The sequence below is a fragment of the Athene cunicularia genome (assembly GCF_003259725.1).
Source record: "Athene cunicularia isolate RWA chromosome 4 unlocalized genomic scaffold, athCun1 chr4_part3, whole genome shotgun sequence".
NCBI lineage: Eukaryota > Metazoa > Chordata > Aves > Strigiformes > Strigidae > Athene > Athene cunicularia.
Window position 1 is genome coordinate 18,727,743 of NW_020799100.1, and position 26,565 is coordinate 18,754,307.

Here is a 26,565-nt window from a genome sequence, read left to right on the forward strand (position 1 = left end):
AAAACTCTTAACACATTTATAAAATAAAGACAAATACAAAAGTTGATGAGCCATACAAGTGAACAGAAAACAGTGTTCTTTTAGGCTTTACCCTGAAAATGCATCTGGATACATTTAAAATATTTACAACTATAAGTAAATTGAATTAATTTGGTATTGTGCATATAAGTAGATAATCCATAAAAACAACTGAAGTTCTGATTTCCACTGAGACACCTACGTAAACTTGAGGATCCAGAAATACTATTCTTGATCTAGGAATGTATTAATCTCAGAGAATTCTGAGAGGTTCCCAGAGGATCCCAGAAATAGGCTGAATATGAAAAAGTACTTTTTTGGACGCATTGACTTGGCAAAGCGTAAAATTCTCCCAAATATGCTTGGTTTTCAGCATTAGTTTAAAATTCATTTGTTTGAATATTCACAGATTCTGTATTAGCAATAATATGGAGCAACACAAAATAAATATCATGATGACGCAACATACTACTCTATGCACTAAAACAGTGCAAAAGACATGAAGATTGAAAAAGATGAAGACATGTTTGCTGAATCATGACGAGACAGCTGAAGACTGTTCAGTATCTAGAAGTGAAGAGGAAGATGGAGACACACACAAAAGTGAGACTGTGATTAAGGAAAGAACTTATCCTGCAGCTTCTGCATGTGAAGTGATTCAGTCTTCTCATTCAAAATGAAGCAATTTTCAAGATAGGAAGGAAGGAAGGAAAGAAGAAAGAAAGACCGCCTGAATACGTGAGGCCTCATTAGAACTGACTGGAAATTTTCACCATATCCCATCACGACTTTTTCAACTGGGAAGCCAGGGAACAAGCTTCTTGTATGAGAGCTCACAATGTAATCACTCTAGTACAACTGAGCATGGATGCTGTTTACGATACAATGCACATTTTGTCAAAGAAACAGAGATATGACTGAAAGAAAATTAATGTGTGATCTGCTTTACTGACTTCTGTTCAAAACAGACTTTGCTGGATTTTCTCTAAGGCCCCAGAAAAGGTTTCACTGGTACTCAAGTACTTCAAATCAATCTGTAAACTATACGCATGCTGCTTCAAAAGAAATTAAACACAACAAGGAAAATTCCAATTAAGACAAGAAAAAAAAAATCACCATGGGGGTATTCAAATACAAAGTAGTGTTTCAGGAAAGTTTTGAACCTCCACCTTTACACATACTCAGAAGTCAACTGCACGAGGTCCACATAAAAGTGATCTAAATTAGCCTAGTTTTGGGCACAGTAATTGTACTAGGTGACTTCCACAGGTCCCTCTGAACCTGAATTCCTCTATGATTCCATTATATGTAATTTTTAAGAACTCTGATATAACAAATAAGTGTATATTCTGTGACCCACCGGCATATCCTAAATTGTTAGAATAGATTGTCAAAGAAGATTTGTACATCTGACGTTAATTCATTTGGTTATTAGCACTTTTGTCAAACATCAAGAGCAAGAATTTACGAACGCCTGGACTGTTACACAAAAATACTCACCATAGCTTCAATATATTAATATAAAAATAGGAAAACAGATAATTAAGACAATACTAACCTCTCTATTAGAGATCAGAAAACAAGAATCTCATGGTGTTAGACCTTACAAGTATTCCTTTAAATGATGAAAGAACAAAGAAAATATTTGAACAGGGTATGAAGTAACTTGAGTTAAGAAGCTGGCCAAAGAAATAATACACAGAAGTGGTCTTACAATAAACCTGATGAAAAAAGGGAATTGAATCAGCAACGATCACTTATCAAGTATTACTCCAGAACACTGGCCACACAAGGGCCAAAGAATGTTATTACTTAAAATGTATTCAGCACATACTTAGAAGTTATTATCTTTGAATTAATAAGTGTGAAGGTATCCTCAAGCCTAATGTTTTCAAAAATAGTAGGTTTGACGATTGCCCCATGTGTATGTAAACACCATTCCCTTCATCCCTGTTTTTTAATTAGTTACAATGTCATCTTGCTAGATTAAAATAAAAATCTACTTTGGGCCATTCAAAAATGCATTCAGACATGCTACTGAACAGCAAGAAATAACTTAGAATGCTCCCTTATAAATGAGAATTTTACACGTATTAGAAAATTATCTTATTTTTGTGTGTCTACCTATGTATAAACATCTATTAAAAATATTTAGTGTGAAGAAAAGGATCCACATAAAAGCTTTTATCTTACTTCAATGTGTCTAATGGGACATACTTCTGAAAAGTATTAGGTACCTGTACTTGGAAGAGTAGCTTACTGCTATTTTGAGGGAGGAAAAAGGATTTTCCTGCACAATTTGTGGCAAATCCATTGTTCCCACTCAGTTCCAAAGAATACAGATAAAGCTGACTCAGCATGGACGGTAGAACAGTGAATACAACAATGCTGATCGCTGCTGCTAATATCAGACATACCTTTGCTAGTGCCAGCAGCTCTTAGCTGCAGCTCTCACCAAGTTCTGAGGTTAACATGAGTTAGAAGAAACATTTCTGCTATAAATTGTACTGATTTTGGCTTCTAACTTTGAAATCAATAGCCATCAAAAATCTCAGCAGGTTGTAGTAGCTACTGCATCCTTTCTACTAAGCTACAGAACATAATCCAATGTTTTCCTCCCCCCTTAAAGTTTTGTTTACAAATATACTAATTCAAAATAAAAAAGCACTTTCTCAGCTTCAGTTGGATTCATTGGTATGTTTGCTACAAATAGTTTCATGTTAACGCCGCCAAAACAAGATGCTTTTGAAAGCAGAATGTAGAAGTTAGAAAATTATTCTGCTTTCATAGTGTATAATTCTAAATATCTATACCTATATATGTTTATGTAATTTCAATAACTGGGAACTTGCAAGCAGAAGTACTTGCTTTCTCTTTTTTAATGTATTTCAAGAAATAAAATGCAACAAAGCTAGAAGATAGTTTAGTGTTATAAAAAACCTGATAATTTTAACTCAGGTAAGTTTAAAAATGGAAAAAAGGTTAAACAGACCATAAAGTTTTTGTACCATCCTTAAGAATTGAAATAGTTTCATCCATTAAAATAGCAAAGAAACCTTTACCATATGCTTTTTAAGTCTAAGTTAAATTTTTTTGTCAAGAGATTAGTTTTCAAAGGGAGGGAAACATCTAACAATCAAAAAAAGTCAGTCAAAAATACAATTAGGAAATCTTACCTTACAATCATGATAAACCTGATACGAATCAGATCTTTCATCTCAGATATGAACACATATCCATGTGTTCACATACAATCAAAGTCAGCAAGTAACATTCTGCTACTTTCATCCATAATAAATCCACACTAATCCAATTAAAAAAAGTATGTCAGAACGTGTCAGAATGTGATTCAAAACTACATCTGCAAAAACCTCTGATGTGGCACTTCAGATTTTGATAGAGCTATCTCACCACAATAAAAATTATACATTAACAAGATCTTCTTTTAGTCTCATTCCTTTCTACCCTAATACCACCTAATTCCTGCACATGATCATGACCTTGTCTGTACAGACCCTGGCAACTTTGGTTGATACATAAGCACAAAAGATATACAGCACTGAGTAGCTGAGACACAGATATTTTTCATTTATCTTAGCAGTTGAGATCATATAAATCACCTTATCAAATCAATTTGAAAATATAGACTACTTTGACCATTCATCCCTCCCCAAAATAAGACCACAATATTATATCTGTGTAAGCCAAAAACGATCCCTTAACTAAAGTCTAGTACAGCTCCAATAATGGCATGCTCCCAAAGAAACAGTAATTTTGCTATATTATACAATGACCTAACATATTTCTCTAAAATTAACAAAACAGTCAGATTTTTTCCTATTTTATAAGAAGCTGTTTTGTAAGTCCCACTTCTGCCAGAAAATACTGAGCTCTTATTTTGTATTTAATTGCAAATAATTTATATTTTAAAATTTAAACTATTTAAACTGTTATTTAACACAAAATAACAGTTAAAGAGCTTGTGATATTATTTGGTTAGAATAAGAGGATTTTTTCTTTTAATGATTTGCTTCTGCCCATAAATTATGTCTAAGTCATGGAAGGCATGTTTATTCCTGAATGTTTGCAATTACTCAAATACGCTAAAAGTTCAGAGGAAAGGAGGTTCCAAATTCCATTCTCCTGTTTGAGGTATGTCTGTGGGTCATTTGCTTATCTGAAACACATGTGCACTAGTGTCTGGGTAAGACCAGAATTTGTCCCCTATTCTTTTCTTTTTAATAGAAGAGGAAGAGCAAAAGTAAAGAAAGAAAGAAAGGGAGAGAGAGGGGGTGGGGGAGAAAGGGAGAGGGAGAAAGAGAGAAAGAAAATAAAAAAGGAAGAATCAGATGGTTTAGATACAGATCTAAGAAAAGTATTTTTGTGGAGGAAAGTCTATGATTGGAGTCTTTCGGATTCATATTAGTGTCAGCATGTCTATATCCCTGCAACTTGTTTGCTATTGATGCACACAGATAAAAGAAATCTTTTTGTACTGCCTAGACAATAGAAAGCAGGAAATTCTTTTGAGGAAAGGTCTTGGATTCAAATTTCATGTCAGACCGGCGATCATATCAAGAACAAAGTCAAACAACATCACAGCCCAGAAGGAAACTGAGAACATAAGCAGAGGGCTGCTCATCCACCTGACGGCCATGGATATCTTCTCTTAGCAGAGAAAGGATGAAAACTATGCTGAGAAAACAGACTGAAATTCAGCTCATAAATCTTAGCTCCAATTCAGTGATGGGAAATCAAACCTCATATCTTTGATATCAACATTGAGTTTTTTATTAGAAATGAATTCTTTGAGCTTTAATGAACACCATCCATAGAATTAAAAACCATACTAAATACAAATGAATAAAACCTATTTAAAAGATTGCAGAAAGTCAGTACTACCCTTAAAAAATTCCTGATAACATACTTACTTAATATCCATCTGTATGAATATAAATAATTGAACTTGATTTACATGTGTCTATTTATGAAATAAGCAGAGGCTCACAATTTGGAGGAAATACAGAAACATCATGTTCATGACATTTTCACTGGCAAGATTTAAGAGAATGAGTCTATATAATAGAAAAAATAGTATTTTGTAATAGTGGGAGACAGTACTGGAACACGTAAAAGTGAAACAGTGAAAGAAAAGGAAAATCAAAACTGTACTTATATTGTATCCTAACCTCTGAGTTACCAAGAGTCACTTTTTAATGTAGTAAGAACCCAGTATATTCTCAGAAGGGAAGACCAATCTTTCCAAATCTCAGCATAACGTGGTAAAATGAAAACCTTAGTGCTTGGCTGTATTTTATAGCAAGATATATTGGGTACTGAGATAGGCACGTATCTACAGTTATATTCTATGTAATATATACTGCCTATAAACTTCACTAATTGAATATGTGATAAATGCATTTATACACCCTCATGCTCTTTCTTTATATGTACATGCACACAAAATACATACACACACAGATATATATATATATAGATATATATATATATAAGCACTATATATCTCTCTCTCTAGCTCTAAACACTGTATAAACACTCACACATACATGTAAACATTGTTAGAGGATGTGCAACTCTTGGAATTCCTGCTTAGACCAGATTTCTTTGAAAAAATGTAGACACAAGAAATGTACTGCTAAGGAGCATGAAGTTTTGAAAGAAGCATATTTCTTTAGATAGATTAGTAGTAACCTTTAGGGTACTTCATGTGTGGTAAAGTTATTTTAATAATTCTAGCTCCTAACCACTGTAAAAATTATCAGTGTATGTATAAATCTGATGGTGTGCATGCATTAAGCAAACAGACCAGAGGTGTATTTGAAAACAGTGCTTCTCCAGAAGGTATACAAACATAATCTTCAAACATAATTTATTTTAGAAATAGATAAATAAGACATAAAAGGAACAGTGCTCAATAATTCAATATGAAAGCAAAAATATATATTGAAAAATATTTGTTAAAAAGATTTTACAAATAATACTTAAGATCGGGATATACCATAAATATATGTTTATGGTAAAATGGGAAATCAGTGGAAATGTGTAACAAAAAACCCCCGCAGCATTACAGTTTGTGTTAAAAAAATAGTTCTATTTACATCACAAACCAGCTTTGTTCCTGACAGCACCCTACCGCCCTTCAGCAGTCCTCCACTCAATTAAATTCAGAAGGATTTAAATCCTCTAAAGTCCAATATATTTTCTGATACGATAGGCAGCTTTCATACAAACTGCAGATAGTGTGCCATAGCTTTTCCTTGGAGTGACTCACTCGATATCAGGGCACGGCTGAGATCGAGTGGCACTGAGCTTTGGTAGACACACATCCATGCGAAACCCCGGCACTGACAATGTGACACAGGATGCGGAACAGCAAATCTGAGAGCCATCTTCGGCTGCTGGCATTGTAGGGCTAGAAGAAGCAATGCAATTAATTTACTCTGTAAAACTGGCAACAAATAAAGAACTATTCCTTTTGCTGAGCCACACATAGCACGGTAACTAACCAAAACCAGACTCTAGGACTTTATCTCTGGACACAGACCTGTCTGCACTGGTGACAGGGGTGGCAATGTGCACCAGATAAAAGAATGAATCTCTTGAGAAGTTTAGTGAGATTATCATAAGTTTTTTAGTTTCAAAAGCAGCATTTGGCCAACTCAGTGTTTTTTGCTCTTAGTTTACTCTGACTTCTGTGTGCAGTCAGAAAATAGTATTCCTGTAGATTAAAACATTTGAGAAACAGAGTTGGTTTCGACAACATATACCTAGCTTTGACTCAGGATGCTAATACTGATTAAAAAAAAATAATAATAAACAAACAAAAAAACTAAATATGGGATTTTTTGAGTGGCCTCCATTTAGCCTTCACATCATTCAATAGTGCACATGTACATATTTGGTCAGTAGAAGCAGGCTTCCATGAGACTTTCAGGAACCCATTTAACCATCAGAAGGAAATGAGCTCTCTAAACAAGTCTTATGAGAGTCTATGGAAGAATTACTTCTTAAGAACTGACAGATGTAAGAAAACAAAAACTGAAACAGAGGAAACACATGAAACTGAGCCGCTTAAGAGGTTGCTGGCTTTTCCTAAGGGAAATTTACATTTGGAGGGTAATTATATTTGGCTGTCCTGACTCACGAGAACTAGAAGAGAGAGGTTACTGAGTTCAACTAATAATCCAACCACTTGATGTACCTTTATTTCATACACGTAACTTTTTTAATGTTTAAAATCATCCTATATTCTTTTAGAATTATTTATTGATAGTCTAGAATGATATGACCAGTGAAATACTAGGAAAAAGGTAGACCTTCAGCTAGGTTAAAAGCAAAATAACTAAGAATCTGATGAAAAATATTTTTCTCTGCAAGCACATAACTGGTATATTTAAATTAGAAAGGTACTTATCAAAGGTTCTCTCCATACTTAGTGTGAGAAAATAGGCACTTCTAGAGGGAATGCAGTTCTAAAATCAAAAAACCCTGCTATAGTGTATCTATGCCTTTTCACTACCAGAGGAAAAAACTGAGGGCAGCTATAAATCCACTTGAGATGACTAAATTACATGTTTGATGTTAGATTAAATTAACGTAGTCCAGCACCTTAACTCAGTATTCCTCAATTAAGAAAAAAAAAGTTTCAATGTAAGCATTGAAATTATTTGGTGTTTTTCTTAATCAAACATTAATTTTATACATAAGAGTTTTCTCATCCAAGGACATCCAACCTAATTATCATAAGAACAGATGTCCAAAGATTCAAAAAACCAAAGAAAAAACAGAAATCAAAGGTCTGTGAAATCCTACTATCCTCCTGACAAACAATTCTACTAGGCTGAAGGGTTATTACTCTTAACAAGTATCTTTGGATGTTTCCCATCACCCACCTATGAAGCACATCAGCAAACAATTGTAACAGCAATAGGCAGGACCAACCTTTGTTACACTAAACAACACTTCTTGAATAAATTACTTACTATGTCAGGAATGAACTTTCAACCCAAAGCGACTGCCTGAATTATGGCATTGAGTCAATAAATATCATTACTGTATGTCTAACCACTGCAAGTGTCAGTTTTTTTAGTTTGAAGCATAAATGCTGCAAGGCTGTGATAAATAGAAATAGCAAAAACTGTCTTACAGACACATAAACTTCTTCCCAAGAAAATGATTTCATTATCGGAAATGAAAAATTTTCTATAACAGTCATAGATATAATTATGCAATACAATATGCTAAATTACAATACGTACTTCATTATTAATAGAATTTATTTTACAGATCAAATAGCCAAATACACATTTTTAAAAGAGCCAGATAGCAAATGTGGAGAAAACTATAGGCAACAGTCATGATAGACATTCTCCAGTCCAAGAACTGAGGCAACGTGATTATTAAGTACAAGCCTATAAATATTTTTACATCAAACATACAGTAATGTGTAAGAATTCCATGTTGTAGTCTAATTCATGAATCATTAATAACTTTTTCTTTAAAAGAAAGTTATATATACTGTATACATCCCAGTTAAAAGCAGTGTCTGTATTTCATTTTATTCTAGCAAACTAATATTACATGTCTTCATATAAGTGCAGAAAACAGGGTTCTTTATACTCCTTTGCTTCCTAAGAGATTTTGCATTGTATATGAAATTCTAATATTATAGATGATACATATTAAGCATTACTCCCTAAATTGTGAGGCAATATACAAGAACTTGCAACCAACCTGCAAACAAAGCTATGATATTCAAATTTTATTTTTAAAATGAGTCGTGCTAAATAAAAAATTGTAATGTAAAAAAATTTAATTTTTGTAAAAAAAGTTAACTATCTAGAGAAATAATTTGGGAAAAAACCCAAAGGTAGGCCATTTTTTTCCCCATGTGCTGGCTAACAGTGAAAAAATTATGTATGCTCTTTCCTCTTTTATCACACTGAAAACCAAGCCACTGGATTTATGACTTTTTTAAAAATAAAAGTACTTCAAAAGGTTAAATGTATGCCACCTGTTACACAGACATTATGTAGACTTCAGCAAGCAAAATGCAAATTAAATTTTATTTTTAAAACTTAAGTGAATACTTTCCAGTTATTTAAAAGGTGATCATTTATTACAAAATGTTGTGGATAAGAAAGCCGGAAGTACTCATTTTTCACTACTACTATTGTGCCTATAAAATGAGAAAGCAGTGATCTGATCGATTCTATTTATGATCCATAGCAGCAATATCATCAGTAAAAATATTATGGAATAGATATAAATAACACTTAATTCTTAACATGTATAATGGTGCTATAAGTGACAACAATTCATTTTTGTTTTAAATGCAGGGAGTATAAAGAACTTTACATTCTCTTTTTAATGTATGAATAAAATTTATTGCTCCCTTTTAATATATTTATAGAAACAAAACTCCTAATTGTTTCAACTAAAATAAATAAGGAAAAAATCTGGGACAAGAAGATGATTACAAGCAAAATAGATTTACCATAATCACCAACTGTGAAGAAGGATGGGTCACATTACTTTTTTCTTAGCAAAACTACGTTATAGAACACTATAGCACAATGTACTAAAATTTCTTTGTCTTTTCTTTTTAAAAAATTCTTGCCCTTGATACCTTTCAGTAGGGCAGCTTGAACAGTTCATCGTCACTTCCAAACCCCTCTGGAGATCAGACGATAAATTTCTTCGGCAATCAGAGACAGGACAAAGGGCTTTCTCGTGCTATTTCCTTGTTTTCATGTTTGCTGGCTTAACATCATTGTGTACACGTACGACTTCAGTATATAACATCAGATGCGATGACGTTCAGAGCTGGCAAACAGAGAAACAGCATGAGAAAAGCCCTTTCCTGCATAATTTTCTCCATATATTGTAAAGTTTGTTTCGAAATTTCTACTATGTCAAGCACTGTATGGTCTGAGAAGTACTGAACTACTGCGGTTCTAAGAAACCAACCATTTCTGCTGCGTGTGTGTTTTCAGGTCTCTATACACAAGCAAAGATCTGCACACATCTATATACACATACCAAAAATGCTGAAACAGAAGGAGCCACAGAAATAGCTTCTATGTATGTTATTCTAGGTTTCTTACTAGGTTTTTTTTTGCTTTACCACCTTGAAACCCCAAGTACTATGGCAAGATTATAGCTATCAGAAGACTATCATGCTACCTAGAACATGTTCTACAGAGTTTTAGCACACTGCATTCAAGAGCATTGTTCCTAAGAGCATAAAATATTTTGATTTGAAGAGTTATTTTGCATGTTTAATCTACATTTATCATCAACAGAGTTTGAGTCCTAAAACTTCACAGAAATTAAGTCATTCTGATCAATTATTTCACAGGAAAAAAAGCACTATCAATACCACAGTCACCAAGACACTAGCCACTCACTGGTCAGGAAATTGCTATCAACTGCAGATTATTGAGTGCAACACCTTCTGGGAGAGAATAGGAAAAGAGAGAAGTGTGAAAATTAAACTGCAGTTGAATCAGACTTCATTTCTGGCAATGGTTTATAGCTATAGGTAATTTTTAAAAAAGAAAAAAAACACAAAGTTGGATCACTAAGAGAAAAGAGTAAACTTTTCTGTTATCCCACTGAAAAAATGAAGGTGAAATGCACTTAATGTTTAGGAAAATTTATGCTGCTACTACCGTGAGGCAAGCTGCTATTGGAGAGAGTTGCATCTCATAGCATGAATAAAAATCACACAGTTATTCATGCTGGAACTTCATCTACCAACTTCAGTATAAACTCAGTCAGTGAGTTCTCATTGGGAAAAAAAAAAACAAAAACAACCCTTTGTTTTCTCTGAAGTAGTTTTAACTTAAGTGTCATAATCAAAATCCTTCATTTTTCCTCACACAAAACATTGTTTTATTTTTTCTTCTCATTTGTGCTCTGTTTCTGTCTTGAGACAAATGGGGACTTTCCAGGTATCTTCCCCCACGCTTTTCCAGTGAAACATGTATATTAAAAGAACAATTCTGAAGTTTTTCTTCCAAGTGTTCCACAGAGGAAAAGCATTTCCTTGACCAGCTTTACTTTAGTAGTAAATGCACATTTAAGTAACTGCTACTAACTTCACTAACTTCTAAGTCACATACTTTCATTTATCCTTCAGTTAGAGATCTTTTCTTCAGATGCAAATATCAGTCATTCTCTGAAATGTATATACATGGCAGCATATCAGAACTACCAGCAAAAATACCAGCCAGAAAATTAAGGGAAAATAACAAGAATATTTAGAATGAGAGCAATCAATTTTGAAATGGCTTTTAGGAAGGGCTTATACCGACAGCTATTTAGCTCATATTTAGAAGAAAATGTTCTTTGAGTGTAATTTACTCTGTATCTGTCAATGCAAAGTATCAGAGTTATCTCTATGTGCTTTTACATACCAGAAACAACAACACTGCCTACTGATGATTACAGTATACTAGATTAAACAAAACAATAAATCCTACAGCTAAAGATTTACATAACAGTGAGTTTTCAGACCTATTACTTTCAGGAACAGTGCAATATTCTTTCGATACACATCCTAAGCACAGTGTTCTCATAGTTAGTGGGAAGCTGTAACAACTTTTCCACCACATTTCAAATCAGAATCAGAAACTCAAATATACCATAACTGTAAGCAGGTTTAAGCAGTCACTAATAGATTCATAGAACTGAGACAGTAGGGCCACAAAATGCAAGGGATTTTGAATGAGGTCTACTTCCCATTCAGATTTCTATAGGGATTATAATGTCTATCTCCAATCGGTTTCTGAAAAACAAGTTCAGCAGAGGTCACTGTGTCATCTGAAATTTCTATTCATGAGTATGGATACGTTCACACTTGATGGAATCTTGTCAACTAAAATCAACTACTGAAGATTTGCATTAGTAACTATGAAAAAAATCAAACTGCATGCCTCTTCACTCTCTCAGCAACTTCCCAAAGATGGTATAGTGCACTAGCAGTGGAGCTAAATCCACATACAGACCGGAGTCTGCTGTGAAGCAGGGAGAACCACCAAAAAGCACGTAGAGATTCAGAGCATGACTGCACCTTCCGGCTCTATCTGTGGAAGAGGCACTGCTTTCATGAACACTCACACTTCTTCAATAACACAAAGACAAAAAAACCTTGTTCTTAAGTTGAAGTTTAAAAAGACAATACAAAAGTTCACAGGACACTTCCTGAGTGGCCTGGTATGTCTTTTCGAAGATACCTACTGTTCCTATAGTATGCATTATACTCTTTTCAAAAGTATGTCTGAAATAGCATTAATCAAAGGGACAAGAAGGAGGAGGGTGCATGGGAAGTTCTAATGAACCTTTACGGCAGTAACTTCTTTGAACCAAGCTACCACAGATAACATTAGATAATTATGCATGTTTTGAATAGACAGGTTAATACCTAGACAGGCACTTGATTTATCTGAATGTTTCTTAAAGTACTCGAGCTAGGATTTCAGATTTTAAAATTGTGTTACATACTACATGAAAACTGGACTGAAAAAGCCTCTCCTTTCTTTTTGTTGTTTCAATGCAAATGCAAAAAGAATTAGAAAATTTGTGTCAGTATGGAATACTTGACAGTCTGCTCTCGCTAAGGTAAATGTCAAAGGTAATTGAGCTTTTACAAAGCTTGCAGACAGATAAACTTTAAAGGTGCTGTATGTTTTTCTACCAGAGAAGTGCATTTTTCTACAAGGCCCGTGACTATCAATGAAATTCCGACAACACTGAATGTCAGTTTGATTTTACAAGCCTCCAAATATCCTAATTTGAAAAACCTTACTAAAAAGACTCTTTACAATTTTACACTTGGCAAGATTTCTTTAAAAGAATTATCTCTACTACATCCCAAAAGAAAACATGCTATTTAGAAGGTCTACTGTCATTTGTATTTATTAATTCCTACTGTGTAACTTCAAAATAATATCATTATTTCTCTGTCTTGCCTTTTTTCACATGCAAGCACAACAGAAGCTTGATCTCTCTCTTAGGGGACATTACATTAGGTCCATGATTCAGTGTGTCCTCAGCTGCTTCAGGAGTCTCTGATTCCTTCTCCATAAAAATTTCAGCTGTTGCATTGCTGTGTTTATTTACCCACAAGACCACTAAAGAGGTATTTTGGGTTTTTAGTAGAAAAACCTTTCCATCTTCTCCTTTGTGCTTTCTGAGTACAACCATTAGAATGACTTTCTGTCATTTTATAGATCACTTAGACAAATTTAGCAGTAAAGGAAAGACATAATTTCCTTTCTTTAAAGACCTGAATCAATACCATTAAGACACAGACAAAATGTAGAGCTTCAAAAGAAAACATATATTTTTAGCTTTAACTCAATATTATTTCTAATATCTGACTAGAAATTCTTGCATGGATAAAAGTAAGAACGGTATAGATGTGCAGACTATTAATATCAGCACCCATTAGAAACTGAAGAGATATCTTCACAGTGAATGTAATCTTCTTTGGTCTCCTTCAGAGAGCTTTTGGATTGTAAAAGGGATGCATTATCGTAATTGTTAGTGATAAAGTAAAATATTTTTTCTCATATTAGACAACTTATTTTCATTTTTCAGACTAGTACTTCTCCCTTTTTAACTGAACTTATTATCCTTCACTTCTCCAGGCTGTCCTACAGCTCCCTGAAAACGACACATGCATCATTAACCACAAATACCCTGTTAGTCTCCGAGGCTGGAGGATGGCGGGACAGTGTGACATCTGAAGCACTGTGGCAGAAGCCTATTTTTGTTTGTTTTGTTTCTTTACTGGCTAAAAGTGACAACTCTAAGTTAGGCTGTCCTGATTCACTGTCTGTAGCCCCACAGGAAATAAAATTATACAGACTATGCTATACAAAACCAGGTTAGGGGTAAGACTGACTTTTAAAAGTTCCATTGAGGTTTAAGAAATACTTTGCTTGGTTTTATTTAGCATGAAATACAATTCTGCCTCTGTGATCACAGTCCAACACACAGGATTTATGGCCTTTCTTGCTCAATTTATGTAAATAAACACATTAATGAAATTATTTAAGTAACAAAAATGTGAATTCATGTATTTAAAGGTAAATGGTGTTTTCAAATTAGTATGAAGGGCCATTGACAGTGAGTAGTTATATCTTCTCCAACAATGTGATCACTTTCATACAGAAAAATATACCTAAAGGAAGGACAGCTGTAGTTTTAACACAATCAATACCAATAGTAACATTAATCTCTTTTTTGATATGTTCAGCATGTCATACTAATATAATTTCGGGTACCGCTCTATGAAGATAAGCTAATATCAGGTAATGAGTATTAAAAAAACCCCACAGTTCTATTCTGCTCTTCCAGATAGAAAGCTCCTGTCATTGACCTTTAAGGTACAGATAAAAGAAAATGCTCTTTTCCCCAACCAACTGCTACAGAAGAGAACTGCTTTCCATTTTACTTTAAAAGCCCCTTCTGATGGAAGAACTTTTAGTAAAAACCTAGAGTCATGAGCTTGCTTTCTTTGTTAGCAGCATTACCGCATGACTAAGTGTATTTGAGCAGACAATGCATGAACCTTTTTGGCTCAGAGGAACTATACCAGAACTCAATTGAAATATCATTCAGATCAGGCCTACAGAAACGCTGGAAACAGCACCACTGTCCTCAGAGTTATGAGAGTTCAAACAGATGAACAAATTAGCAAGAAGCTTTTCTATGTGTAATTTAAATTAACACATTCAAATACCTTTAATGGAAAATACTCAAATCCCAAAAAGCTATATATTTTTCAGTGCTTTCATGTCTTGGAAATAAGAAATTCCTTTTTTTTTTTTTTTCCCCTTCAATTTTTCTGCTAATGCACCTCAGAAAAAGATGAAAGTTTTATAAAGCATAGTGATATACATTACCACACACATTTGTGTTGGTAAGGGGAATAAAGTAGAATAAAGTAAAAAACCCATCCTGTAGTTTTCAAAAATATGATGACTGCTTGAATGAGCAGCTTTTTTTTAGGCACATTTGGTTATCACTATAGTAGTAATAGAACAAAGCCCACAGAAAAAAATTCAAAACTTCAGCTTGAGCAAAAAGTCTAACAGACTTAGTCATGCTGAGGATTTGTTCCCGAGCAATGGTATCAAACTATATTATCAATAATATAATAAACTCTCCTGAAATATTTCTTTATTAATTCCTTGACCAATTAAAGCATAACTAGAAAACTATTTCCACTGAAAACTTTGTGATAATTTTGAAGAAAGAGAGCAGACAAACAGCAAAGCTTTATTATTAATGAAATTGTCCAGAATATGGATAGACATTAGTTTCAGTTTCCAGTGACTTAAAGCCTTTTTGCAGTGTCTTGAAGAATAAAAGGTACTTTGGTTCTCGATTTATTTTTAATTTTAAGCTGAGGATTCTTTAGACATTTCGTTTGCTGTACTGAATTTCTGAGAAGCTTAATATCTGGTTTATCAGGCAGAGCAGCAAATAAGTGACAGCAATTATACTGATGATTCTAATTTTCCCCTAACTTTGCCTGCTGACTGTGTCATTCCACCAGATTTAAGTTGTCCAGTATGCTTCTAGTCTGAAAATGGCACTGAAACTCACAGAGGAAAATCCTTGCCTGCTTTTGAGAGACCTTGAAGTAAAGCTATGCCCAAGTGAAGGCTGTAACTCCAGACTCCATTAATATTAAGAACCACTTATCAGATCCTGGAAAGCTTTATTGCTTTCCACCTGGCCTGGATTACTTCAATTCTTGAGCATACAATACTACAGAGGACAGTACCATAACCCCTCTGCCTGAGGAGCTGCGCTGGGTACTGCGGCAGTGCGGGAAGTGCCACACTGCCATCTGCAGTCAGGAACACCCACCCGTGTCACAACTCACTGCTCAGTCTCCTTACAGCCAACAGTCATTTTCTTTTCATTTTCTCCCTTAACGCTGATGAATCTCCAATTGTTTAATTTTCAATGCCTCGATCAAACACGACCTTTCAAACTTTTAATCCTTGCAGGAAAAGTTATTTTGCAATGCTTAGAGCTAGAGTTATAGGAATAGCAAAATAAGAAGGGAAGGAGAAAGACAGCACCTTAGAATTTCCATTACCTGTCTGGTGTGTATGGGGCCTGGGGTCTTGAAGCCTCCTTGACAGCTGCATTCAGAAACACTGTAAGGGTCCGAGCTGCTGGATGAGCACTTGGAAAGCGAGTCACAGCCCACCACAAAGGTGTTATCTAGAGGCAGTTCCTGAATGACATGGTGCTTCTTGGGGGGTACAGGAGTCTCGGGTTTAATTTGAAAGGTAGGCTGTGGAGAAGCAGACTTGTAGTGCTTTGCTAAATCTGGGCTGTCAGGCTTAAATGTGGTTGGTGTGGTGGCCCAGTTATATTTTCCCATAGTCTGTTCTTCTAGCTCTACAGGAATGTCTAAAGTGCCATTTATGTGCTCATGGCCAGGATCGTCAGGCTTAGATTCTTCAATAGTCACAAAGTTGAGGAGGAGACTTTTTGGAGAGCGCTTCTTCTTCTTCTTCTTTTTCTTGATCTGCCTGTTCTCTTGGTTTGGGGAAACCCATTCACCACTCTGCTTGTTTTTTTGGACAACCTTGTGCCTAGGCGTCTGGCGGCACCGTACTAAAGCAGTAACAAAAATTACCAGAATCACTGTCATAGTGCCTGCAATAATGGCAATGATGATCTTGACATAATCATTGGTTTGTGGGGTTATCTCACCATCCCCAACATTCTGGCCAACTGGAGTTTCCATATTCCTGCGCACTAGCTCTTGTACGTAGGAACTGTTGGTGACTGTCTCGTTCACAAACAAATGCACAAGAGCTATAGTATAAAGAGACTCCGGCTGTCCAAGGTCATTGACTTTTATCACCAGTCTGTGCAAGCCATGATCTGATGCAATTACCTTCTCTTTCAAAGTAATATTGCCTGTTAATTGATCAATTGTAAACAAGCCCCTTGAGTTCCCACCTATGATGCTATAGCGGAGCTCTGCATTCATTCCTGTGTCATTATCAACTGCAAAGACTTTAGTAACTACAGACCCGGGACTGGCTGATGTTGGAACCAACTCATAGGAATAATTAGACGAAGGAATAACAAAAACAGGCCTGTTGTCATTAACATCAACAACATTGATGGTCACTTTGGCAGTGGAGGAACGCTGTAGTCTTCCGCCATCCACAGCTTTCACCTGGAAAGTATATGACCCCTGCTGTTCCCTGTCAAAGGTAATATTAGGTCTTATCACACCAGTAAGTGGATCTATAATGAAATTATCTCTACCATTTAATATAGAGAGAGTGACTGCAGCATTCTCTCCCGAGTCAGCATCTGTAACTGTGATAAGCCCCACTGTGCCATACATGGGTAAGTTTTCTGGCACGTAGAAATTATACTCATTATGTGTGAAAGCAGGGCTGTTATCATTCTGGTCCAGGACTGACACTGTCACAGTAGCATTGGCCTGCAAGGGTGGCATCCCATTATCCTTAGCCAGCACAGTGAAGGAGTACCTGTCTTGCTTTTCTCTGTCCAGCTTTCTCACAGCTGTTAGAATGCCTGTACGGCGGTCAAGGTTGAAAATAGGGGGTGCATCAGACCCCAGGATATAGCTGATCTCAGCATTGCGCCCACTGTCAGCATCCGTAGCACTTATCTTGGTTAGCTGTGTACCAGGCGCATTGTTTTCAGGGATGGAAAGACCTATGACAGGCTGTGTAAAAACAGGGGCATTGTCATTTTCATCTTTAATTTTGATAAGCAGCATTGCAGACTGGTTTAAGGGAGGTTTCCCTGAATCTGAAGCCACTATTTTAATGGCATATTCCCGCGTGGCTTCATAATCTAGAAAGGTGGCTGTCTCCAGGAGAAACTGATTATCAAACACTGGCTTTAGCCTGAAAGGAACATCATGATCTGTAAAACAAGTAACTTTGCCATTCAGATCAGCATCCTTGTCCATTACTGTTATCAATGCAATTTTTGTATTAAGGGGAGCCTTCTCAGACAAAAGCACTGTCCCATTCACTGGATTGATGATGTATCTCGTGTCTATTGATGGGACATTGTCATTAATATCCGTGACATTAACAGTCACTGTTGCTCTTGATGGAGTTGAACTGCCATCACTTGCCAAAACAGTTAATTTGTGCACAGGAGATTCCTCCCTGTCTAGTGGTTCTCTGATAGTGATGAGGCCAGTGGTGTTATCAATGGCAAACAGCCTTTTGGCCAAACTGGAGATCTGATTGCTGAAATAGAAGTGGATTTGTGCATTTGAGCCCAGGTCTGCATCAGTGGCATGGAGCTGAGAAACAGAGGTGCCCACCGGAGCATTTTCTGGAACACTAACTTCAATGTCATTCTCTTTGAAGACTGGGCGATTATCATTCACATCAGTCACTGTGACTTGCAGGATGGCAGTGCTAGATCTTGGAGGGCTTCCACCATCTTCAACTTTAATTTTCATCACATAGGTATCCTTCTGCTCCCTATCCAGGATCTGTTGGACAATCAGTTGAGGCCACTTATCTCCCTCAGGTGTCTCAATTATATCAAGACCAAATACATTTTGACCCTACAAGACACAGAAAGAACATGCTTTAGTTTGACAGTATATTTAAACAGAAAAACATGTCATTTATGTTCTGAAATTGTCATGGAATCTATATTTATATATATACTGTATACACAAATATACATTGATATATTTATCTTTGTTTTGCAATATCTAATTTTGCTTGAAGCTCCAGAACCATAAGAAAGCTTCCGAGCAAACATGGGAAGAAATGGATACTTTAGAAAAACAGGGGGGGACAGATGTGTTTGGAGGGCGTGCTGGTATGTTTTGTTTTAGTCTTTTAACCAGTTTGTCTATTTCTACACAGAAGTTATTAAATTTCTGGACAGATGTAATTTGGTTTCTCTATTGTATGAGTGAGTGTGGAGAAGAGGAATGAAGCCAAAGTTCAGCCACATCCAAAGGCAAGACAGTATGAATACACTGGAGGACCTAAACCAATATTCATTTCAAGGAAAACAAGAAAGATAAAGGGACTGTTTCTCTGTTCATGGAACAACTCTGGACATGATCTGAAACCATTAGCCTAAAAACCTAACACCATCGTGAAAAGAGGTGCTAGATACAGACAAAACTAAGTTGTAACAGTTTATTAGAAATATATTTAAAAACTCACTGAAACTGTTTCTTTATTCATTAGATAGTTTACATTTGTAGTGAAATTACAATCCCAGTGAGAAGAAAAAAGATCTATTTTCATTTTTTTTAAAAAAACCCCACATAAATACGAAATGAATTTGAAAATAATCATTTTTTTCAATGGGGTTTGTTGAACACCTAGCACCCCTGGAATTCTGGAATTGCAAGGAAATGTGAGATATATTGCAAAAAAAACATAGCTTCTTTTAAAACACTACTGTTGACAAAGTTGTCTTCTAAAATAAAGATTGGAATCTAGACTAGAGTCCCCCTTCTGCTGTCTCTTCGGACAAGTAGGGATTAAGAATATCACAATTATCCTCTTTTTTTTTTCCTCACATCTCTCACCCTTCAGAGGAAGACAGAATATAAAGGCAATTTTCCAGCCATATCTTCCTGAAGTACATAGCTAGAACGCAGATGACTAAAGCTGAATGTATAGGATGACCAGAAAAAGAAGGTATCAATAAAGATGCTGACGAGTTAGGATTTTCTTTTTATGTGTCGTATTTGTAAGAATGAACAACTGCATCTAGCCTGGCTCTTTCTCAGTTTATTGTGCTTGTCTTTCACCTTTACTCATGTAATTGTATGTGTGTTCTAAACTGGTTTGAGACACTTCAGACCAGAGGGAAACAAAATGTTCCCAGTGTGCAAGGTTCCTTATTTCTCATTACTTGTAAAAGATTTGTATTCACTGTATCTTGCTACCCACCGTTAAGTGAATGCATTTATAGTTCTACTTCTGTGTAAGTCTGTACTCTCATTGATTTGTTTTCTCAAAGCCAGAATTTGACCCTACAAAAGTAATCATTTATTTCATGGAAAAGAACTGTTCATCCACATTTCAAAAACTACTGTGCCACTTGCACAGTATTTGTGACAACATTAAGTTGCAACTAGGGACAGTCTAAAGTGAACTGGAACACATTTTGAAACAATAAACCAAATACAGCTTTGGCTTCTTTAGCAGAAGGCATATGAAAAATATAAGCCTTGCAAACCATTTCTAAATCAAGATATATATATATATATATATATTGAACTAATTAGATTAAATTTTAGAATGGTAATTCTATGCTGATCTCTTCAGGAAGGCAGAGTGTGAGTTTCCTCTTCATCTTCAATCTGGCTAGCAGTTATTTGCAATAAATTTCATAATTACTGAGAAATGATGAATAATATATTCTATGCTTTAACATAGATTTCCAGGGGGGAAAAAAAAAGTAACAGAAGCTAGAGGAAAAAAAAAACACCCTGTCAGCTCTCTTTTACTTCTTTATTTGTACACAAGATGACAGATGGGCACTGATTATTCTGTCATTATATCCCACAACTACAACAAACACTTCATATAGACTTTGAATACATGCAGCTATACATATGCATACCCATTTCTGCTTGTCTTTAACTATCAAGTATGAGAAAGATATTTTTCATAATAGCATACAAGTCTGATATAAAATACAGAACTTCAGTTCCCCATCACTAGCAGTAAGCTACCAGAGAAACAGAAAAGAATGCAAAGATCTTTCCCAAGTTAATTATTAACACTTGAGTAATTCTCTATGGAAAAATATTATCCAAGAGTATTTCTTGCTATTCATTACAGGTTTATACATCTCTTTAAACCACACCAAAAAAAAAAAAAAAGTTAGAGTAAATGATACTTTCTCCTAATTCAAGCAAGCCTATCTCACATTGTTTAAGGGATAAGGTTAGGTGTGACATTATGGCTCATTTTAACAAATGAATTTTATAAGAATGGACAGTTCTCCCTTTCTAATCACTTCAAAAAATGATGAAACATTAAAGAAACATATTTTTTGGATTATAAATACCTAATTCTTTGCCTTATGAGCAAAGAAATTGAGAGCTAAAAATCCTGAGAAATATGAAGAAAAACCTTCAGGATTAATTCTTGATGTTGAAGTAAATGGCTCCATCATGTTTAAAACCTCACTGAAGTGAAAATTTCCATTAGGGTCAGATTGTTATTTGGACTGAACTGTACCTCAGTCACCACATTATGCTAGTGGTCTGAAGATTTTGTTCACACTAGGAAGGGTATGAGTCCATAGGAAAAACATAATAGATAATTAACATTTATATAGTACCTTCTGCCATTAAAATGACTGGTAAAAATTATCTGCTACATTATTGTCTCCATCACTACAGAAGGATGGGAGTGAGAAATAAAAAAGATTGACTTTTTAAATCTAAAAAGACAGTTTAAGCAAAGTAACCTATCTGAGGCAAAACAAGGTTATGGCCATCTCAGAGCCAGAATTAGCTTTAAGAGGCTCTGCCCCTGATCACAAGCTTCTTGATCAGGGAAATAAGCAACTCTGTTACCTCAGTCAATTTTCACAACATACTTTTCAGTGGAGTCATGCACACAGTAGTCTTTGAAATAATTAAACTGGTATTTTCGTTGAACACTCCCTACTGCATATTTACCTGATCGTTTGTAATGGATCCAAATGTCCTTTTCGGAGCTGTTTTGGGCTGTCATGTAAATAAAAAATTAGAGAGTTTTTTTAAAATGGTAACATTTAGGTAGATTAATAAATACATAATCAATGACACATGGACACTTAATGTGATAAGCTAGGAGAGCTTCTAGTGTTATGGACAGGACTGCATGTGAGAAAGTGCACCTGCAGTGTACACATAACTTGCCTCTAGACATAGATATTGCAGTATTACAGCAGTTTGTTAAGTCCTTGGCATATTGACTACCTGGACCTTGTTGAGAGGAATGGGAGAAACAACCAGTCTGTGGCTAATGCTCATGACAGTGGCACAATCTGTTGTGTTCAAAACATCTTACGACCTTACACCTGTAGACCAGTAAGTTGATAGAATGTAGTAACTTCTCAAAGAAATAGGGAAGGGAAAGAATATTGTGCTAAATAAACATAAAAATGACTGCTTGCAACACAAAGTACTCTGAAATTAAGACAGTCTATCAGTGATTATTTCTTAAAACATTAAAAATTACATAACTATATATAATAACTATATGTTAACTGACAGAGTAGATCAACACTGTCCTCAATCTCCATTCAAGAAGAGCATTCTGAACCTTGAGAGAAATACATAGCAGCAAAGACAGCTCATTGTTTTGTGTCTACAACTTCGCCCTATACTTATTATCAACACTTGTCTTCATGAACTGTAAATGACAAACACATGAGAGGATCTATGTCTTTAGTTCACTGCATCTTAAACAAAAGTCAAGGGCTAAACATGCATATAATAATCTTTTCCTAATGTTATACAGGAACTCATTTCAATGAATATTGCAACAATCTAGAAGTGCGCAATTATTTATTACATATTAAAAAATCCTCTTAAAATCAGCTAATTTTATTATTTCTAAAAATCTTACTCTGCCTGAAATCTAAAATAAGCAGATTTAGAGTGACAAAATTCTATCAGGCCGAATACAGCAATATTGGGAAATAAAAAAGAAAAAAAAAAAAGGAAGGAAAAAAAAATCAGCTTCCCATTAGAAGGTAATTCAGTAATTCACTAAAGTAGTTAATAATAAAACCTTTGGCTGAAATGTAATCTTGATTCCAAAGAGCCCTAAGAACTTTTGAGAAAGTCCGGAAAATAATGCATTTGCTAACCACTAGTTATTTCAGAGGTAGCAACACAGAAAATCTTCACAGGTCTCCTGCAAAATAGTAAGATGGGTCCAAGCCACTGTTACCTTGTTTGTTTTTGTCAAGACACATGAAACTGCTCTATAACTTACATTAGTAAAGAACAAGAGTATAGCAGAACAATTTCAATTCCTAAGGCAGACAATGGGCAACAATTATAGAGTGGATAGCATTTTTTATAAAGGCTGAAAATCAAGCTTGCATTATTCTTTCAAAGGTGATACTTTGGATGAGAAAATGTGTATTCCCAAAGCCAAGCTAAAGCCTCAAACACAAAATATTCTACATGATAGGCAATAATGGATGTAAGTTCTTATAATAGGTGCATATTAGTACACTCAGATGTATAATACCATAAGCATTGTAGCTCTAATAAAGGTCCCTTGTCTGCTATTATTCACAGTCTGCAAGTCACGTGATCATGCATTCTATAAAATTAAAATTTGTTGGACAGCTGTAGCTGTCCTGTTTAAAGATTGCACAGTTACTACCCTCATCACATCACACAGCTTACAACCCAAAGTTGCTTGAAATGTGTTATTAATACTGACTAAGGTATTAATACCTTATGAACTGAGTGACAGTACCTCAAAGGAGAAAAAATTCCAAAGGTAAGAAATTTTTATAATGTAAAACTCAGCAGATGCAAAGTTGCTTACATATCTGAAATATTTTCTCTTTGTCAAAGGAACTACAGACTTTTAATTTGTAGGCCAAGATTCCTATGAGTCTTGTTCATTTTATGGTTTTCTGACAATATCACACACAGTTTCACATCGTTTCCTTTGAAGCAAGCTAAAGCTTAGCTCTGAGGCAACTGAACTTAAAGGTTCAAATTCACAATAAAAGTAGGATCTGGAAGTTTCCAATCATGCATGAATGGAAGTGAATTTTGTGCATTCAGAACCCTAAATAGCTCCATCCCTACATAAAAGTTAAGGACATCATTTATCAGCAATGTACATATCATAACTTGCTATTTTTCCACATCCAATCATAAAAGAGCTTCTATAAATGTAAAGCATTCCCAAAGATTTCCTCTCCATATATACATCCACACAGTAAACCTTACTCATCTTACGAAGCAGGCAGAAAGCAAGATGCTGTAGGTGGGAGCAACAGAACATAAGGATAATAATTAACAACTTTATGCTGGAAAGAACAGTAAAAAGTATAATATGGAATAAAGAAGAGGACATTCAGTGCATTTAATACTGATTTTCTGAAGAAGAAGAAGAAGAAAAAAAGGTTAGGATGCATACCTAAACACCAAATTACTTCCTTGGAAATCTGAATTTAACATTACTACAAAAAGACTGAAACAGTTCTAACAATTACATCGTTTGAGCTTCCTTAGCCCTTTCAGATCGTTTATTCCTTTCTGTAAAGAATTCCTTTCAATCTTGCCATATTCTAAATACTGTCAACTTTAATTTCTAAGATAGGTAGGTAATTTTTTCTAAGACAGAATATTTTTGCACCCTCCTCAATTCTTGGCATCCAATTCTCAGAATGTATTTGTTAGACCATGTTCACCTTCATTAAGGAGAAACAATTAGACCATGAATACTAGGTTTTTAATTAATTTACTTTTTTGCTGCCCTAATTTTTCCAGTCTACACTTAAAGCAAGCCTGAAACTTCATACCTGAAATGTGTCAATATTTTTAATCTACAGCCTTTACAAGGGAGAGAACACGGAAAGTAGCAATACACACACTCAACATTTCCAAGACTGCACTAGGTTTCAAGGGTTTCAAATTATCTAAAGATGGGAAATGGAAATACAGAGACATTTTATCAGTTATCCAATGTTTGCGGCTTATGTGAAAGAACCAGACACTTTTTAACTACCAATAGTGTTTTAAACTAAACTTGAGAACTTAACTTTAGAAACTAAACTTCAGAATTTAAAAATTTATCAAAAAATTCTTTCATTTAAAGACACTCTTCCCAAAAGCAGAAAGGTCAATTGCTGCAGGTAAGGGAAGTAACCTCCCCTCTTAATGTCCTCTTTATAGTTGTTCAGAAATATTCACAGACATCCCATTGAAGAGTAAACTACATTTTCAACACACCTGAAGGTTTTCAGATTAAGGTATTAAATATGGAACAGAACCGAGTATCTCTAAAAAAAGATAAATAAATGAGTACATGTTTTAGTGATGTAAATCTCTAATTCATCACTGTGCTTTTGGGGGTAACAGTTGACAGTTTTGTATTGCTGTTCAGAACAGCTCCTAAATCAAAACCTCGTTTTGCTTCAACAGCCAAACAAGGTATTTTATGCTCTTACTTACACATTTCAGAGCTCACATGAATACTGACTGGGTGTTGAAGCAGCGTGAACCTGTAGTGCCCTCCTATTCACTACCTGCTCTGTAACAGATCAGTACTTTATGGCAGCAGATAAAACTGAGAACCACTTGTATACAAGAAAATAGAAACAACTGAGACATTTCTGAAAATTCCTTTACTCTAAAAGCAGAGAATGTCCAGTATTCTCAGCTTCCAGTAATTTCAGTGGAAGCCAGGGTGATGGACACATATGGATTTTGTTTGAGACAGATGGAAAAAACAAAAAAATAAATAGCAGAAAATCTTTGCCCTTTGTTAAAAAGGAGTACAAATATTTGCAAACCAATGTTCATTAGGTTAATACATTATTTTATCTTTCCCTCTTATACACACAAAAAAAATTCAGCTAAGTTATACGATTCCTTTAAATACATAGCATCTTCATTAAGACAAATCCATATCCTAGCCTCTGATGCTGTAGATCTTCTAAGAATTTATTTAGCAAGATTATTTTATTTGATCTGTAGCCCTTTTAAACTAAAGTTCAGCTGTGAGCAAAACCACTGTATCTTCCCTTTATGTTTACACTTTCAGTGTTGATGAAACTTTAATCTGAATGGCATGAGTATCTCCCCCCAACACACATCCCTTCTCTTCAGGGAACCTAGCATCCAAAACCACAAAGAAAATAAATGAATAAGATAACATGTTCTCTGGATTTACATCACAAGGACATTCTTTCACATGGAGAGATCATACTTTAAAGTGCATGTATCACTGTTTAATGAATTTTGATATTAAAAAATACACAGTCTTAATGGAGAAAATTCCCCCAGCTTTCCAAACAGCCTTATGAATTGTAGACCAGTTGCAAATACTGCCTCAGTGAACATGACAGTAAGCCTTTCTCAACACTCTTTACAGGGTTTTGTAAAACTCAAAAGAAAAGTTTGTGTGGGACATTTAACTACCACAGGATCATTTTTGCTCTTGAAAAAAATGAAGCTATGCTTTTCCAAATAATGAAAACTCACCCTTCTTGCATTATTCTGAGAAAATAACAGTGGGACTACTATATTAAACTGTATAAGTATGTGCTGTATGTAAGTGCAAGATACCACTTCAATACACATTGGAAGATAATAAATAATACTGCAATTTCAGATTAATAAATCAGAGACAGTTGCTGAGAAGATGTACAGAGTGACAGTAAGTATTAAAAATAGTTCCAGAGAGACTGAATTCTAAAACTCATTAAATAAAAGTCTTTCCGCCATGTTGATCAGGGAATGTCAGGGATAAA

General features: G+C 35.0%; 1 protein-coding gene across 3 annotated transcripts in view; it reads right to left on the reverse strand.

Annotated features, from left to right (window-relative positions):
- The window catches only part of PCDH11X (protocadherin 11 X-linked), a 507,269-nt gene that overhangs the window by 410,480 nt on the left and 70,224 nt on the right, over window positions 1-26,565 (reverse strand). Inside the window, exons 3-5 of one of the 3 annotated variants that reach the window (XM_026848513.1) lie at window positions 21,752-21,799; window positions 16,163-18,649; window positions 5,970-9,864 (exon numbers count right to left, since the gene is read on the reverse strand). In XM_026848513.1, the coding sequence (XP_026704314.1) occupies window positions 9,859-9,864; window positions 16,163-18,649; window positions 21,752-21,799 (2,541 nt within the window). In that variant the 3' untranslated portion in view covers window positions 5,970-9,858. Of the gene's footprint in view, window positions 1-5,969; window positions 9,865-16,162; window positions 18,650-21,751; window positions 21,800-26,565 lie in introns of those variants that run through there. The other 2 variants (XM_026848511.1, XM_026848512.1) reach the window with 2 other exon arrangements.